General features: G+C 32.9%; 1 protein-coding gene and 1 non-coding gene across 2 annotated transcripts; both read right to left on the reverse strand.

Moving 5' to 3' along the window:
• Positions 1 to 390: 390 nt before the first annotated feature.
• On the reverse strand, positions 391 to 4,182 carry LOC104747928 (transcription factor bHLH133). The gene is made up of 8 exons (XM_010469635.2): positions 3,347 to 4,182; positions 2,871 to 3,150; positions 2,653 to 2,736; positions 2,034 to 2,099; positions 1,878 to 1,943; positions 1,553 to 1,615; positions 1,376 to 1,420; positions 391 to 845 (listed from the first exon to the last, which is right to left on the reverse strand). Exons 1-8 carry the CDS (start codon positions 3,646 to 3,648, stop codon positions 648 to 650), a joined length of 1,104 nt encoding a protein of 367 aa, XP_010467937.1. The 5' UTR covers positions 3,649 to 4,182; the 3' UTR covers positions 391 to 647.
• A 13,786-nt stretch (positions 4,183 to 17,968) lies between these two features.
• LOC147927392 (small nucleolar RNA R71) lies at positions 17,969 to 18,075 on the reverse strand. Its single transcript, XR_015583116.1, has one exon. It is a non-coding gene; the product is annotated as a small nucleolar RNA R71 (small nucleolar RNA).
• Between the last annotated feature and the right edge of the window lie 526 nt (positions 18,076 to 18,601).

Below are 18,601 nucleotides of genomic sequence, written 5' to 3' on the forward strand. Positions count from 1 at the left end.
AACACCAAAGCCAAACACATATTGATCAAGTTATCATCGACATTACTCATAATATCACTGTTACTCTGAATTCAAAGTACTTAAGAGTTTTCAATGTTTTTTTTTCTTCTGGCTATGACAAACTTAAGAAGCCGTATTTATTTTTTTGAGCAACAGACATAATAGGACATAAGTTCGCATAGTCTTTTTGACACAAACAAAAAGTAGTAATCCAGGAGTTTTAGTCTCTCACTGAATAATTACTGTTGATGATAAGTATAATGTAGTAATAGATAAACTCCACAAGCCATCACCAAAATATACGTAACAAATATGAGCTCTTCAATTTCGATACGTAATAACTTTTCCTGCACGCCCATACCAATAATAAAACTAAAATACAATCATCAGTTCATTAAGAGTATAGATAAAGTTCTGATTAATTTAAAAACATGATTAAATAGGCCATCTCATACTCGTCAACTGCAAATGTTCAAAGGCCAAAGGCCAAAACCAATCTGTGTTAGCATAGCATCATGAACAACCAATCTTGGAGGAAACTCATTTTTTGTTGTTTTCTCAAAGAGATTGGTTGCTCATGATGTTATAACATCTACTAAATTTTTTTGGCCGACAAAAAATCAAATTACAACAGAAAGTGAAATAGGTTACTGGAGAGTGAATCCGAACGCCGGAGCCCAATAGTCCGCGCCATTGTCGCTACCAACTTGGAGTGTGCATGAGATTGGGACAAGACAAAGTCCTCTACTTCTCAAATCTTTCATTGGTTCTTCGTTAGGATTTGACTTTTGATTGTCCGTCGATGATGATGAAACTCCTCTTTTCATGCGATACTCATTTACAAGCTGATCACCAAATCAAAAAAGATTTCTTCAGCATATTTATTTGGAAAAAAAATATTTAAACTATAGTATAGTGTGAGTGTTGGTGATAAAACGGGTCGGCGCGCTCCACAACAATCCAAAATTGTGTATATAAGGCGGCTCAGCCCACACTACGCATAAGTAACACATATGGACAAAATGGTGATATTATTGGTTGCAAAAGTTGATTTAGATCGATCATTTGCCAAAAGATACTTTGATGAAGGAAAGTAAATATTATAAATAATTTTAAGTGGCTTTTTTTGGGTATAATGAAAGGTAAATAGAGGACTGAAAAAGAAAGTTTGGTAATGTCATCTTTTTATTTTTATTGACCATACTTTAGTCATTTCACTTTTAAGAGAACAAACAATACTATAGAGAAAAAGAAGGGTGATTTTTTTGGAATAAAGCTGTCAACTTTTTTTTTTTAAATTAAGATTTGTGTTTAATTGATCCAATGAAAAGTAAAGTGCATAAAACTAGAAAATAACATAAATATGTATGCGTACCTGACCAGGGTCCTCAGGAAATATACCATTCAAATTTCCTTGAGCCTATACACATAATTAGGAATCAAATATAATTAGCAGTCAGATACATTTTAAAACCCCCATTATATGATGTGTAGAAACACATGCATGTAAGTGTATTATACATGTAACTAAGGCGGTTAATTTAATACTTACATGTTGGTGCATCATATTATTCCTCGAGGGAGTAGTCCCAGCAAAGTATGGTAGACTTAGAGCCTGAACATTTTGAAAACAAACAAAATATTGAGAAAGCAGTTGTGCCAATTACTAATCTCACAATTACTTATATTATTCTGTTCTAATAATTATTTTTAAAAAATTTGAATATAGAAGGAAAACACAAAGAACTCCAGATAATCCATACTTGGGTTTCACACACGAATTATTTTTGTTTTAGTTGTGAGGGAAGATTCGAAAGAAATATTTGTCTTGAAATAAATGAAATAAGAAGCATGGTAGTTTGGAAAAGACAAGTCACCTCAACTTGACTGTGGAGGAATCTAATGTATCCAATAGCCTCCGACAAGACAGAAGCTGTGTCAGTCTGAAATAAAAGGGATCAATCAGCCAAACAGTGACAATTTAAATTTTGATCTAGAAATTAGAATTAGTAAAAGGAGATTAATAAGTATACCTTGCCAAAGGGAGATACTAGCTGGTGAAGAGATGCGATTCTGCCTCCAAGTTTCTCCTTTCTTACCTTTGATAAGTGATAAACCAAGAGATCATAAAACATACTACAAAAAATTGATATAAGATTCAAACAAAAAAAACAAAAAAGAATGATAACTGATCAAAATAATATATATATATATATATATATATGTTGTTACAACAATACGAATATTAATCTAGACAGGACAAAATAAACAGAGCAAGAAGAAGAAAACATAATTAACTTCGATAATTTATATATAAAAAATTGTTAGATAATGAAAGCTGAGCTAAAACTGAATCAAACTGAAAAACAGATTTAGTTTCTATATTTCATAAATAAAATAAAAACTAACAAAAAGGATTGCGTAACTACCGTTGAAATCATAGGAAAGAAAGAGAAAAAGAATAATGGGATCAAGAAGAAGAAGACACACGAGAAAGACAAAAATGTAACAATCACACACACATGCAGCTTATTCTGTGCCCATTCTCTTTTGTTTGTTTCTTATTCTCCTTTGTGTTTGTGCATTTGTTTTGTTATTTAAAATGTCAGCAAGAGGCAGAAACAAAGACATATAGGGGTTTTAGTTAGTTACCTTGAGAGTTGATTGTGATGAAGGAACCTGAAGCTTTGGTTTCTTATTTGCAATAGAAGACCCAATTATCTCTGAGCTGTTACTCTTCATGAACACAAATTGACAAAGAAAAAAAAAAGAAAAAAAAATGTTCATTGATAAGAAAATATGGAGACTTTGATTAAAAATATTTGGTAAAGAATATATCTTCATCTGAATAGTTAACTATTTCGACCAACCTCGGACAAGTTAAGACCATTGTGACGAATGTTATTGTTGTTCTTGTTGTCTTCATTGGTGTTGTGAATTGTAACACATGACTTGTTTGGAGGTGAGTTCGGTAAGGACATTATTCCATAACCATTATTATTGTTACTCTCTTGTTTCATGGAAACTTGGTGCCTCAAAACTTGTTCTTCCCAATTCTGTATCTTCTTCTCTTGGTAACTATGCTGTTCATTTTGATGATGACGGTTCATCATCTCCATTTTATCTTCCTCTCCCATCATCAGTCCACCCCTTCATTTAAAGACAGAATATTCATATTAGATCCTGTTTGTGTATATGCAATAATATAAGTATATTATATATACATGAAAAAAACAAAGGAGAAACTTCATAAGATCGAATTAGATTACAAAACAAATCCAAGAACTCAAAACCATGTACTTAGAAACACCTAAGGAGAGAGAGATAGAGAGAGAAAGGGAGTTACATGAGGAGTTGACTAAGGCTCCATGGCTGGTCAAGAGGCAGATCACTCATTTCAAGCCAAGAAGAGAAGTTAGGGTTACTATTAGGAGGCAAAGAAGGTGAAGAAGAAGATGAAGAGGAAGTCGGAGAAGAAAAATAATTCGGCAAGAGACTTGGAAGATAAGCGGTTGTAGGTGGTGGCTGGTGAGTACTCATCAACGGCGGTGGTGGCCTCAAGCCGCCGCTGACGTTATTCCACCAATTAGGGTTTCCAGCTGCCGTGAGGTGTTGTACCGGCGAACTCTCCAACACTCCTCTATTCATCGCCTCTCTTTGTTTCTAGTAAAAGAATTTGGAAAGATTTTTAGATTAGTTGCTTCTCTATGCTTTTAGTTTGGCTCTAGTTTTTGGAGAAAAGGAAAGAAGAAGAGAGACAAACAAATTGAGCAATAGATAGATGTCAATGATGTATTTAACACTACCATTTTGTCTATCTCGCTCTCTCTCTACTTTATTTTTTATTTTTTTTATTTTTTTTATTTTTTGTATTTGGATGTTCAATTGTTCATAATTTCATATTCGATATAACGATTAACTAATTCTGGATGAAGGGACGAATAATCATAATACCATTTAAAAATAATAATAATAACTCAGTGTTTAATTAAGTTTATGTAAAACCATGTATATAAATTATCAGATTTTTTTTTACTAATTTAAGAAAGAAAATATATTAAAATTCATTTTTTGTATTTTAAACAAAAGAAAAAAACATTTTTGAATACTTCATCTTTTCATGCTTTAGCTTTATCGTAAAGTAGGGAAGCAAAAGGTGCTTTTGTTATTTCATCGAATTATGAGCTAAGAATCAAGAATGCTAAAAATCTTAAATACAAAAAGAAAAAGATGGTTATTCGATTGGTTTTATATACTGTGTATAATATATTCCAATATACATATATTTTTGACATTTTCCGCATATTATAAGTGTCTTGCATCTAGACAATATTTTGTACGCCCAATATATTTTAATTGATTCATTTGGTGTCACTTAATTACTGAAGTGAATTCTAAATCCATATGGAATTATAAATTCTAAAAATCAAAACACATGAGTTTTGAAATAATTTGTTTTATCCTTAAATTTGAATCCTTCTATTTTACTCTTTCAAATCCATTCAAATCCATTAAAAATATAATGTGGATTATGAAATCCAAAAACAAATCATTAAATGAATAACATGAGATTGTAACAAGTATTTGTAAATCATAGAACCAATAACACATAATTTTGATAAGTATTTTAAAATCAATGATTGAATAACACATGATTTTTTTTTGGATTTCCAAATCTATTAAAATCATAAAACTAATAACCCTTGCTAAGTAGGTTTTTATACGGTAAGTTCCTTTAGTTTAAATTTGGTAAGCTTTTTGTCCTGATTTTATTCATATATAATCTCTGTAACAAATTCAAACCAATGATGTAGATAACTAAGTACGAAATAAAAGTTTTCTTTGTTGGTGTGACTTATAAATGGATCGACGTGTGTTGCGTAGGGTTTTATATGTACGCATCCATCCACTAAAAAGGTACAAAGCTAATTGCGTTAAAATGAGTCAAAAGTTCATCTGAGTCTTCATTATATTACATCGGATCATCAAGTTGTAATTGTTCATATAAGCTTTTTAGAAACATCTTACTTCTTTATATTCTTACCAAAAAAAAAGTAACTAAAATAATGTATGTGGCTCTGTCTTGATATCATTAATATCATTGGGGAAAACAAAACATTCCCTTTTACCAAATAATCACCAGATCATATTATAGTATGTGATTTAAACTGGTATAAGATCATAGAGTACCTAAGACCATCTCCATTGTATATCTCTATTTTTTCTTTAGAATAGAGTAACTTTAAAATAGAGCATTATTTTCCTCCAATGTATTACTCTATTTTAGAGTTGAAAATAGAGGTAGTGTAAAAAAATAGAGGTAGTATAAACAAATAAAAGGGAGAATAGAGTTACTCTATATATAGAGCAATCCTATCATTTTCTCTATTTTAGAGTAAAATATAGAATAGGATTGGAGCAAATGTTGCTGTATAATAAAGTTTTGACTCTAAAATAGAGTGGGGTTGGAGATGCCCTAACTATGTATGTACTGGTATAACTGTCTACTTGATTGTGTCATATATACATGAGAAAACAAAAATCGACCTAGCTAAAAAAATATGTTAAGGTAACAATTTTTCATGTGTATTAAAGTAGAGTTTGGTGACCAAAAATAAATAAAAATGAAAGCAGAGTTCCATTTCAAAGAAAATTGTTTCAATATAATCCCCATATATAAGATAAGTTGCTTTTTTTTGGTTACAAAAGATAAGTTGCTTAAGATATGATTTGTATCTTTGCTTCTAGTTGAGTATTCTTAATGGCTACTTCTTTGAACTTCATGAAACATAAACAAGTTTTTTTTTTGTATATATATAATAAAGCTTATCCATAATCAACTCTTTTCATCTCAAAGTATACTATATATATATATATATATTTTGTATATATACTCTTTTCACATGGACTATAGTTTTGTTTTTGCTATTTTAAATCACATATATGTAAATCACATATAATTTAAGCGTACGGTATGGGATAGAGTAGGAAAAAATAACAATATTAAAGGTACCTATATTAATATTATGAACCTCTAGTTTTTAATGGAGGAAATATTTTTTAATAAAAAACATAGGGTGAACGAAAAAAAAAAGTAGGAAATGTACTTAGAATTTTTTTTTTCCCACTCACGCAGAATATGATTAAAGCATGATTTCATGGTGACGCATTCAATCACAACTTGAAGGCGAAACGGTGAATTCGTTTTCGTTTACAAACAAAATTAAAATATACTAAGATTATACCGTAATTTAGTTTTTTTTTTTTTTTTTTCCATTTTACACCAAAAACCTACATTTTTCGAAGGAGTCAATTACTAAGGTTTGGAGATCCCTCTGTCTCTCGAAAGGACTACAATTTCCAAGAAATTCTACATCGACTATTAAAAAAAGAGGTCTTTAGCAACACAGTACTACTATTATACTGATTAAAAGAAAAAAAAATCCAAAATAATGATTTTAAACGATACTACCAAGCAAAACAAAGCTTAAATTGATCAATATGTTGAATTATATACATATAATGATATCTCTTAGCATAATTAAGATGAGACAAAACAACTAGAAGAGTTCAGGCGATGCTGGATCGTCGCTATTAAACACAAATGTGGTAATTAGACTTCTTGAAAAAAAAAAAAAACCAGATGTCGGTAGCCATTTTCAAACATAAATGGTAGATAAATGTTTTGAGGAAAAAGGGAAAAAGTTAAAACCCTACGCTATTTTTACTAATAATATATTGACATCGTCTTTCTCACAAAATAGTTTGCTTTGGAATGTAAAAATCAATGCCAAATTAGTAATAATTAAAAAAAAAGAGGTAGAGAATTAACCTCGTGAGATGAAACAATGCTAGTAGTATATAGTAGTACTACTATTATTTATGAGAAAAAAGGTTTTAACTTTTAAGGCCAAGGGGAATGATGAAGAATGAAGCATGCTTTGTCCGTACAGTCCAAAATCTTTGTCGGAGACAATGTGTCGTTTCTTCTCAAATTATATTCTCTTCTTAATGTTATGTTTCATCGATCTTATTTTCTTTATGATAACTAAATATTATACATACTAGATTAGATTAGGACCCGTGCTAGAGCACGGGTTGAAATTCCTTTTATTTATATTATAATTTTAGAATAAAATACGATTATGAAAATCAAGATTAATGCTAGATTAGGACCTTAAAAACTTTAAAAATCAATCATATAAATTATATTTTATTCTAAAATTATAATATAAATAAAAGGAATTTCAATCCGTGCTCTAGCACGGTCCTAATCTAGCATTAATTTTAATTTTAATTTCTGAATACGATTCCGAAGATCACGATTAATCTTGCTAAATTAGCGAGATTTGACTACTTTTTATGATTGGGAGTATATTTTTATCCTTTAATAATTATTTTATTGATGTGGTTTATCAATAAAATATGTGGAAAATAAATAGTTAATATTGTGATTCTAGATATTTGGAACCATATACGTGATCTTCCGAAATAAAGTTTGGAATATCCATGAACTATCAATTTGGAATAATCCGTTTAAGATTTTCTGTTACAATTAAGATTTTATTTGTTACAATTAATATATAGATTAATTTATAATATATGTATAATTTATTTGTAACCATTTATTAAAATTATAAAGTCTACCAAAACAATGTTGTGTACTTCCGTTTTATTATAAAGGGGATTATAATTTTAGAATAAAATACGATTCCGAAGATCACGATTAATGCTAGATTAGGACCTTAAAAACTTTAAAAATCAATCATATAAATTATATTTTATTCTAAAATTATAATATAAATAAAAGGAATTTCAACCCGTGCTCTAGCACGGTCCTAATCTAGCATTAATTTTAATTTTTAATTTCTGAATACGATCCCGAAGATCACGATTAATCTTGCTAAATTAGCGAGATTTGACTACTTTTTATTATTGGGAGTATATTTTTATCCCTTAATAACTTTTTTATTGATGTGGTTTATCAATAAAATATGTGAAAAATAAATAGGTAATATTGTGATTCTAGATATTTGGAACCATATACGTGATCTTCCGGAATAAAGTTTGAAATATCCATGAACTATCAATTTGGAATAACCCGTTAAGATTTTATTTATTACAATTAATATATAGATTAATTTACAATATATGTATAACCTATTTGTAACCATTTATTAAAATTATAAAGTCTACCAAAACAATATTGTGTACTTCCATTTTATTATAAAGGGGATTATAGCTGTTCTCTTTTTACATTTTAATACAGTAGATATAATTTTGTTTGCTTTTAAACAGCGACATTAATTTTTGCATAACAAGCAACTGAATTCTCTCTAACTGGATTTTGAGACATTTTAATCTATCGGATTCTAAAGATGTATCTTACTTACATACTTATTGGAGAATATTCTCTCTTTTGGTTGTGAAAAATATGGTTTTCTCTTTTTGTTATTGCTTACGTGGTGTACTAATTACTATTATGGTTAACTTTTGGTAATTAAAAATGCAAATTTTAAGGTTTTCTTTGATTATAAATTCGAGTTATAAACAAAACAAAAAAGAAAAGATTCTGGTTTTTAATCCCTATAGTCTTCAAATAGTCATTAAATCTATCTTTACATAGTCGCAACACAGTCGTCAAATAGTCGTCTCGTAGTAGCCACGTAGTCGCTACATTTAACGACTATATCACAACTATTCTCAAACTAATCTCCTTCACATCTCATTAATCGTTAAACTGTCAGCAAATAGTCGTAAATGTTTACTGACTACTTTACGACTACCTGTACACAACGACTGTTCACAGTTTTATTAATCGTAACTTAGTCACAAAACAGTCGTAAACATTTACGACTACATTACAACTACTTTTTACGACTACGTGGATTAGTCGTAAAGGAGTCGCTATTTACCGACTAAATTACGACTGAATTTCTTACCGACTAACGTTTTATGACAACAGTGATTAGTTGTAACGTAGTCGTAATTTCTGAAATAATGACTACTAAGCGACTATAAATGCAGTCGTAAATTGCCTGTTTTTTGTAGTGAATTTCATTGTTTGGGTAGCGGAAGATACACACATGTTTAACCAAAAAAAAAGTGTATACATTAAATTTTAAGTATTTATCTGAGACTGATAACGTGATACACTTTTAGGCCATCAGCAAAATTTTGCTTTGAAATATTATAAGGTTATATGGTTACTCATATGGTGTTTGGAAGAAAAAAGGTTATATACACATATTCAACACAAAAATAATTTAATGCCTTTGGACACAAATCAGTGAAGACAATACTAGTACTTAAAAAGTTTCTGGCCATCAGCAAAATTTTGCTTTGAAAAATTTGTTATCTGGTGAAAACGGACCATTTCGATTTTTGAAACTTGTCATTGTCGATTTTATTTTTGCCTCAAATTTAGAACTACACTTTTATCACATGCCTTCAAAGGCGGTTGCTCTTTTGTATTCTTCTTGTTCATGGTTGGATCAGATCATTAGATTTTTACACGAATACCTTCCACACACTTTTAAATTCAATATTATACAGTAAAACCTCTATAAATTAATACTCTTTAATTTAATACTCACTATAAATTAATAAATTCTTCTGGTCCCGAGTTGGACCGGTGTAAAAAATGACACATTTCGATAAAATAATAAAATAATATTTTTTTTGAAAATCCTATGTAAAAATATGGTCCTATTAATATCATAAATTAATAATCATATAAACTGATATATATATATATATATATCTAAGAAAATCTAGTGAAATATGACTCTATTGTTGTTTGTCTATATTCTTGAATTTGCAATCTTGTTGGAGCTCATCTCTAATTTTTTCATTGTTGTATTTTCAAATCGCATCCATAAATTGTAAAGAGTCATATATGCGATAATTGTTTCTTTAGTAATTGGTTTTAAATATACCGTAATACCTTATGCGACTTCATCATTACCATGAAAGATAGTAGTAACAATTTTTTCTGAACTCCAAACTTCTAACATTTCTCATTTTTACCTAGATAATCTATTAAAAATTTGACATTCATCCTATTACGATAACCAAAATTATAAATTAAGAAAATTCTTTAAAAATGTGAAAAATAACAAAAGTATATTATTTTGTAATAGAAATTTTTCATTATAAAAATGAGAAAATCTCTTCATAAATTAATAAAATATTAATTTATCGATAAATTAAAACCTCTATAAATTAATAAAATTTCATGGTCCCGACCTTATTAATTTATAGAGGTTTTACTGTAGTTTTTTTTGCCACGTAATCTAATTGCGCATATATGATATATGCCCTCCTAGTTAATGGCATATTATGGAAAACTTTCAGAATATTGCGAAAAAAATTTCTCTCTTAAAGTTAAAACATACTTCGACATTGATTATGAAATTCATGGACATTTGGCACATTTTTGTTTTTGTTTTTTTTCTCACTGAATGGATTATATTATAAAGGAAGAGTTCAGGAAGGTTATAAATCACAAGATAAAAGACGAGAAAGAAATTACAGAGACACAATGATCTTTCCATAACCTACAACTAGAAGAGGAAATGATTTTACCAATATATTGTTTAAACCGAAAACATCTTGTCTCGAGACTGATTGAGCTCTCAAAAAATCATAAGGACTTCCCGCATACCAAAGGATAATAACGGGCTTCAACACAAATGGCCATAACAAGAGAATGGAACTTGGCTTTCTCCACATAAGATGCATCTTTCTCTATAAGTGCTTTGTCAAAGGTCTTCCGGGATGTAACCGTAAAATAATCTAGACCCACTTGAACCTTTCAACGCCACAAAGAACAAGTAATTAAGCTAAAACAAGTCTTAATTCTAAATGTTCTAAACCAAGCACAAACCAAAGCTCAATCCCCTAACTAACAAAGAGATATAGTCGAGGATGAAAAACTTAGCCCAAACAAGGGAAACTACAGCCCATACATGAAAGCTACAGAACCTGAGCAACTGATGATACCAGATCTTAAACGGTTACAATCTGATTAGAGCAAACATGGGACACAAAAGGAAAACAGTAGAGAAGATCGAGATACCGAGATAATGAAGATTCGAGATCGGCTTATGCAAAGATTTGTCGATGAAGGAAGAGGAAAGAACCGTCGCTAGAAGAAACAAGAGCCTGCACTTCGCGTATACTCACTAGAAAGAATCAGCGGTCATAACTGAGCCTAGCCAATATTCCACTCCGTGAATCGCGAACACCAGCGGCACCCCAAGCACATCAGCAACCAACAGATCCTAAGAAACGGGAACCAACAATCTCGCTAGATCTGAACCTCCACATCTACAGATCTACTCACCAAAAACCTCCACGCTTTAACAACCGCATGATACATGACTGAAAAACTAAGCAAGAATGTAATAGAGGTGACCGACACCGGCGTTATTTGAGCCGCCACACGCCAGTCGAAGTTTTAATGGAGGCTTTGAGAAAGAGAGGCGGCGAGAGAGAAAAATTAGGTTTAGAGAGAGAGAAAATGATCCAAATTACCTTCACACACCAATCTTATTGACATTTGGCATATTTCACAAAGCGTTCTTTTTTTACTTTTATTTGCAACTTATATTCAACATACATATTAGAATAATAAAGTTTTATAAACATTTCTCTTAACCTAACTTAGTGTACAAGCTGCTTGAATGGTGTAGAATTGTAATTTTTTTTCAATTAAACACTAATTAAAACAGAACTCCAAAGTTGGTTATCCAAACTGGAGGAAAAAAGTATATAAAGGAAACTGCTAGAATTAAAGATCTATACAACCGAGTAAGACAATCCGCTTTCAAGTTTGACGAGCAAGGAATTTTGGACAGGACAAGTGAGGAAAAGCAGCCCGTAGCAGATGAAAATCGTCCATATAAGGTGGGCTAATCTTCAGGGGTTTGTATCATCACGACAAGTTCTGCACAATCCGTCTCGAAACTCTAACAAGCAACTCCATTAGCAAGGAGACACTCCATGGCCCAAAGCAGTGATTCCAACTCTGAGTGGAGTGGGGTAGGGCATCTCCAAAGACATCTAGCACCCAACAAAACAGTCTGAGCCTCACCATTATAACACCACCAACCCAAACCCAAGTTGGGGTCAGTTGCTTTCCAAGAACCATCTATTTGACAACAGGACCCTGTCCCTGGACCCCCAAGGGAACCAAGAAAACCAAGGAAACCAGAGGATCTACACTACTCGAAGAAGTCACTTTTTGAGACTGCGCTTCCTCTTAGAATAATTTTCACTTACATCCTAATTAATCACCTCATCTGGCGGTAACTGCGTTCCCTGATTTTTTTTTATTTCTATCCTTCCAAAACAACCATAAAATCCAAGATAACCGAAGAAGAGAATCAGTGTCAGCTGAGATAGAAGAACCGTTCCAAAGGTAACAGAATCATAAGGAACAGATTCATAAGGAAAACCCCTGGAGAAACCTGAATCAGAGATAATTCCAAAATTTGACTCGAGCGAGGACACTCAAACATAGCATGGTTAACTGTTTTACACGCGAAGTCACATCTTTTACACCAGGTATCGCACTAAACACCTCGGTGAGCTAATTCATCCATCACAGGGAGAGTACCATATGCAATTTGCCAAAAGAAATGCATAATTTTAGGTGGAGCGTGGAGTTTCCATGCTTGTGCTCGTAAAGCTGTACATGATGGACCAAATTCGACCGCTTCCACCATCTCTCTAGATGATAAGCTCAAATTGTAATACCCTAGAGGTACTAACAGCTTTGAGTTGTAGTACTTGGGGATCGAATCCACAAATACTCAAGATCAAACAATAAATTGCAGAGTTTTATGATTACGCTAAACAAAATAATTTGTATTTAAATTGCAATGCGGACATAAATTAAAATGTTGTAAATTTAAGGGATTAAAACGCTAAGCCTAGAGAAATTCTCAGGAAATCATAGAATATTAAATCAATCAATTAAATAGGATTTAATCAATTAAAATATGTTCTTGAACTCTAAACTTAAATGTAAAATAAATCAGTTCTAACTGCAAATATTATCTAAGTTTAAAACCAGAAAATCCAAATCTCTTTGTAAAATTCAAGTTAAAAACCAGCTATGAAAACAAGTTTAGTTTGTTCACAAAATTACAAAATCAAGTCTCTTTGTAAAAAGTAATTTTGCTCATCAAAGATTTTTGTCAGGAAAATCAATTTTATTCTCATATCAATTTATTTTTCTAGATTATTAATTTTAGGTGATCAATCAAGAATTAATATAAAGAACAACCAAAGATGAAAAACAAGAAGATAACTGATCAAAGGTCGATTAATAACCTAAGTGTACTCAACCACGATATAGTGTTATCGTTGTAAGACTTCAGGATCGAATCCACAGAGACCAACCAATCAAAATATGAAATTATGAAGATTGAATATAGCTAAGACAAAGAAAAGTTTGCGATGAAAATGACTAACAAAAAGCAGGAAATAAAAGAGTGTTTTAAATCAATGAATAAAAAGCATTGGGGCACAGAAAATCGTCAGAAATTATGATAACAAATGCAGAAAATTAGATGGGGATGCATTAAACACGGTTCTAAAACTCAAATCACAGTTGTAAAGCTAACTCTCTCTTGCAGTGTTAACTATCTAAGCAAAGAATTAACTGGACCCCTAAACTCTCGCTTGAATCTAGCAAACCAAGCAAGAATTAACAATTTCAGGTTTAATTTGTTCATAAAGTGCCTTAACTTCAACTCTCGTTGGCCAAGGATCAATTTTCTCACCTACGTTCTTTTTAAGCAACTCAACAACATTTTTGGTGGCTCGATGTTGTTGAGTAGGGTTTTATTTAGTATTTAAGCACAAGACTCGGCCTCTAGAGAGATAACCTTTATTCTATGCAGCTTGTGAGTACTTGTAAGCCTTGGGAGAAGATTTCTAATCCTTCTTAACACATTGGAGAAGAATTCTGAACCCTTTTATCTTTTCTTTTGCAATTCAATTATTATTTCTTCATCATTGATTTGTTGTTCTTTCATCTCCATGTCTGAGTAGTTTCACTATTGGGTTTAGGGTTCCATAAGGTTTCTATGATTAATTAATGTTAGGCCGTTAGACTAGGGATTGATCTTAGTGTTCTTCATCTATTGTTGTTCTTAATACTTAAGCTAGATTGATCACCTAGATTAAGATCTTAGGTTAAATTCATCGGGGCACCGAAAGTGTTGTTGATTTTCCTGAAAAAAACTTAGATGAACAAAGTGATTCTTAACCAACAGTAGTTGAAGCTAAGACACTTTGTGAACTTATCAAACTTGAACCTTGTTAATGATTGCTTGATTTTCTGAATTCAAACGGGAGTTTAGGGTTTAGAAAGTTCATGCTTAGATAGTTAGCACCGCGGGAATGGTTTAGCTTTACAATAGCGATTTGAGTTCAAGAACGGTTCTTAATGCATCCCATCTAATTGTCTGCATTAATTATCATAATTCCCAACGATTCCCTGCGCCCAATATTTTCTATTGCCTTAAAAACTCTTGTTTACTTTCCATTTTTGATAGTACTTGATTCACAAACTTTTACATTGTTTTAGCTATATTTAATCAACATAATTTCATAGTGTATTTGCTTTGTCTCTGAAGATTCGATCCTAAAGTGTTACAACGATACCACCAGATCGTGGTTGAGTCGAAGAAAGCATAATTGAACTGCAAAAGAAACGCTTAAAGAGGGTTAAAAAATCTTCTCCAAGGTATCAAGAAGGATTAGAGATCTTCTCCCCTAGCTTACAATAGAAAAATAGTTTCAGAAAATAAAATTTATGTCTCTAGAGGCTGAGCTTCTAACTTAAATATCAAAATAAAACCCTAAAAGTTAGTTTAAAACGAAAAAAGAAAACTTGAGTCGGGGTCGGGACAGGTCGGTCTCCTAAGTGGACCGGTCGATCCTGTGTCTTGATTCTGCGCCTGCTTCATCTGCTCGCCAGATTGATATGTCTTCATTGTATTGCCCATAACTTTCGGTTTCACCGTTGGATCTTCTTCAAACCACTTGAAAATAACATCTTCATGAAGCTTGTGTCCTAAACTGAGAAAGATCTAACGGTGGGAAGTCCTTCGTATGAGGCTAAATTTCTGACACTTCAATTGGTCCTTTAGCTCTAAATGCATGTTTTCGTCCCAAAACATCCAGTTTCCTTGCAGAGCAACCTAAAACCTGTAAAGACTCACAAAAGACTAAAAAGACTCTAAAAGCACTCTTTTGACTTAATAAAAACTATAGTTAAAACTCTATAAAACACAGACACATCAATAATAAATCCTAACTAATAATTAATTCAATAAACCATGAAATCGCTAATGAGAAACTCTAAACCTAACATGCTGATTACTCATACATAATCAATGAAAAGCAAAACATCTTCTGAATAAATTACATAAGAAATTAAAAGAAGTAGAAAAGGATTTATGAATCTCTCTGAAGGAGTCTCTCCAAAAGCTCTCAAAAAATCTCTCTCAAAAGTTTGCAGAAAATAAAGCTTAAGGGTTTATAAAACCCTAAAATCCTATATATATATATCTAAAACACATCAGGGATTTAATATTGCAATTAGAGAAAACTCTGTGGCAGCTTTGCAAAACTTCAGAACTTGAGAAACTCGGACTTGTCTTGATGTGAATACTGCATCGATCGATGCCAACACCTGCATCGATCGATGCATCTCTCTAAACTCGTATCCAAACTTCACAGCTTAGTCTCATGATAACTCTCTAATTTACATGTTTTAAACATCCTTTTTTTGTCCATATTTTGCATTATATATACCCTAACTTTAGCATTTTTAGGTCATTAACTATAGAAATTCGCATTTAGGCCATTTAGGGTGTTGCATTCTTGCATTTGCACATTTTGGATGAAAATAGGTGCTTTAGAGCCTAAAATGGGGAGAAACCAGGTCAAATCCGAGCATGTACCCGAAGGAGCTATTGAGCAGGAAGAATAGTCCGAACCTCAATCCGATCGAGGAGGATCCAAGAGAAGGAAGAACAACCCGAAGACCTACCCAAGGAACAATCCGACCGTCTCCTCTTGCACCCCATCGAGCAGAACCTTAGACAGGACGGATCAGCTAGGTTAAAAGGGTTTCCATATATAAACCCCCCTCTTTTTCCTCTCGCGGAAGCATGCCACAGACACTCTACACAAAGAGCGAGAGCTTCTGAGAGAGATTTTGAGCGACTAAAACACCTTTTATACTTTGTTAGGATTTATATTCATTTCTTTTAGCTATTCTTCTTAGTTTTCAATTCTGTACTTTTTAACTTTTATCTTATTTTCAATACAATGCAATTTTCGTTTATCTGTGTTTTTATGTTTTCTGCAATGAGATCTGAGTAGTGAAACAAAGTTTCTAGGGATGGGATAGACAAATATGTGTTCTTGATTGGGTATGATGTCTTAGCTTGATTGTTTATGTTATATAAATTCCTTTCTAGATTGGTGTTCTTAATGCTATTTTCAGACCGAGAGGTTGAGATTAGATCTAGGGTGTTTTGCCATCGAGAGATGTAGTTGAAATGCTTGAATCAATCAATGCTAGAGATTTACTCACTTAGCCTAAGAGATTAGATGTGTAAGGAGTTTACTGACAATAATGAATCAGTTTGTATTGCCTGCTTGGTCATGTTTCTCCAACGAGAGTTGGGTAGGGGAGTGATCAAGGTTGATTGCTTCTATCACGAGAGTGTTATAACAAGATTTTAGAGATTCATTGTCTAGAGAATATTTGCTTGAGGCATATAGGACATCCATACTGGCCAGGAACACTTATGAGTCGATTACCCCATCCTTAGGAGCTTTCATGTATCAATCGTTTAACTTTATTTAATAACTCGATCACTTACCCGAACTGATACTCTATCACCAGCTTCGTGTATACCTTCAAGCTGTTCATCCGTGACTTCTTAACCCGATCACTCCACCTGATCCTGTACTTGAATGCTTGCATCGAGTGCTTAGGTTGTGTGGTTCTTGCTTATTTATTTTCTTTTGCTTATTTAGGATTGTTAGATTAAACCCCAATTATTGCTTGGCTTGACTTGCTTGCTTCTTATCATATCTTATCTGCTAGCATAACAACCATTAGGATTGATAACCCTTTGTACTACAACTGCATAGGGAATTGATACCCTAGGTGAAAATCCTGTTATCAATTTGGCACCGTTTCCATTTGGTTGAATTTTATTTGCTACGCTTAAGATTTTAGCACTTGCTAGATCAAGTTATATTATTTACTTTGGTTCAGAACTGACTTTTTTACTTTCGTGTTTGTTTGTTTTGCATTTCAGGTACAACCCGAGTACCCACCTGACCCGTCACTCGATCACCTGGATCGGGTAGACAATCGTGTAATCACTCGGTTAACTGATTGTGCATGCAAACACGATCCAAGGGTAGTCAACACTTGAGTCCATTCATCGACAACATCAACATACCAAGGTTATTCTGTCAACAACAAGTACCACAACCGCAACCAACAACAATTGAGGAGGTCATGAATAATCAGAATGGTCCACCAGCTCCTCAAGAGAGGACCAACATAGGAGCAGGAGATGCTCCATCTACTCACACTCAAAGACATGGCATTATGCTACCTGCTTTATAAAAAACCAACTTTGAGATCAAGAGTCGTAGTCTCATCCAAATGATACAAAGCAACAAGTTTCATGGTCTGCCAATGGAGGACCCATTGGACCATCTGGATTAGTTTGATAGGCTCTGTAGCCTAACCAAGATCAATGGAGTTAGTGAAGATTAATTCAAACTCCAGCTTTTCCCATTTTCTTTGAGAGACAAAGCGCACATCTGGGAGAAATCACTCCCCAAGGAGTCCATTACCACCTGGGAAGCATGCAAGAAGGCGTTTCTAGCCAAATTCTTTTCCAACTCCAGAATCGCAAGGCTGCGAAATGAGATCTCCAACTTTGTTCAGAAAAGCAATGAGACGTTCAGTGAAGCTTGGGAACGTTTAGAGGGATACACAAGCAGATGCCCTCATCATGGCTTCAACAATGCTTCATTGCTCAGTACACTATACCGAGAAGTGGTCCCTAGGATACGGATGTTGCTGGACACCGCTAGTAATGGTAACTTCCTCAACAAAGATGTAGATGAAGGTTGGGATCTAGTGGAGAACTTGGCTCAATCTGATGGGCATTACAATGAGGAGTATGATCGCACTATAAGCTCTACTGGAGACGATGATGCGAAGTACAAGCGCAACATGAAAGCACTCAATGAAAAATTGGATAAGCTCCTCAACCAGCAGCAGCATGTCCATGCCATCTCAGAGGAAGACCAGTTTTAGCAATAAGATGGGGAGAATGCTATGCTAGAGGATGCGAACTACATCAACAATCAAGGTGGTTACAACAAAGGGTACAACAACTACAAACCGAACCCGAATCTGTCATACCGTAACCCGAATGTTGCAAATCCTCAAGACCAAATCTACCCATCCGCAGTCCAAGGGAACCAGGGACAACAAAAGCCTTTTGTCCAATACAATCAATGTTATGCTCCTAAGCAGCAA

This window comes from Camelina sativa, chromosome 15 (assembly GCF_030686135.1).
Source record: "Camelina sativa cultivar CO46 ecotype springtype chromosome 15, ASM3068613v1".
Classification (NCBI taxonomy): Eukaryota; Viridiplantae; Streptophyta; class Magnoliopsida; order Brassicales; family Brassicaceae; genus Camelina; species Camelina sativa.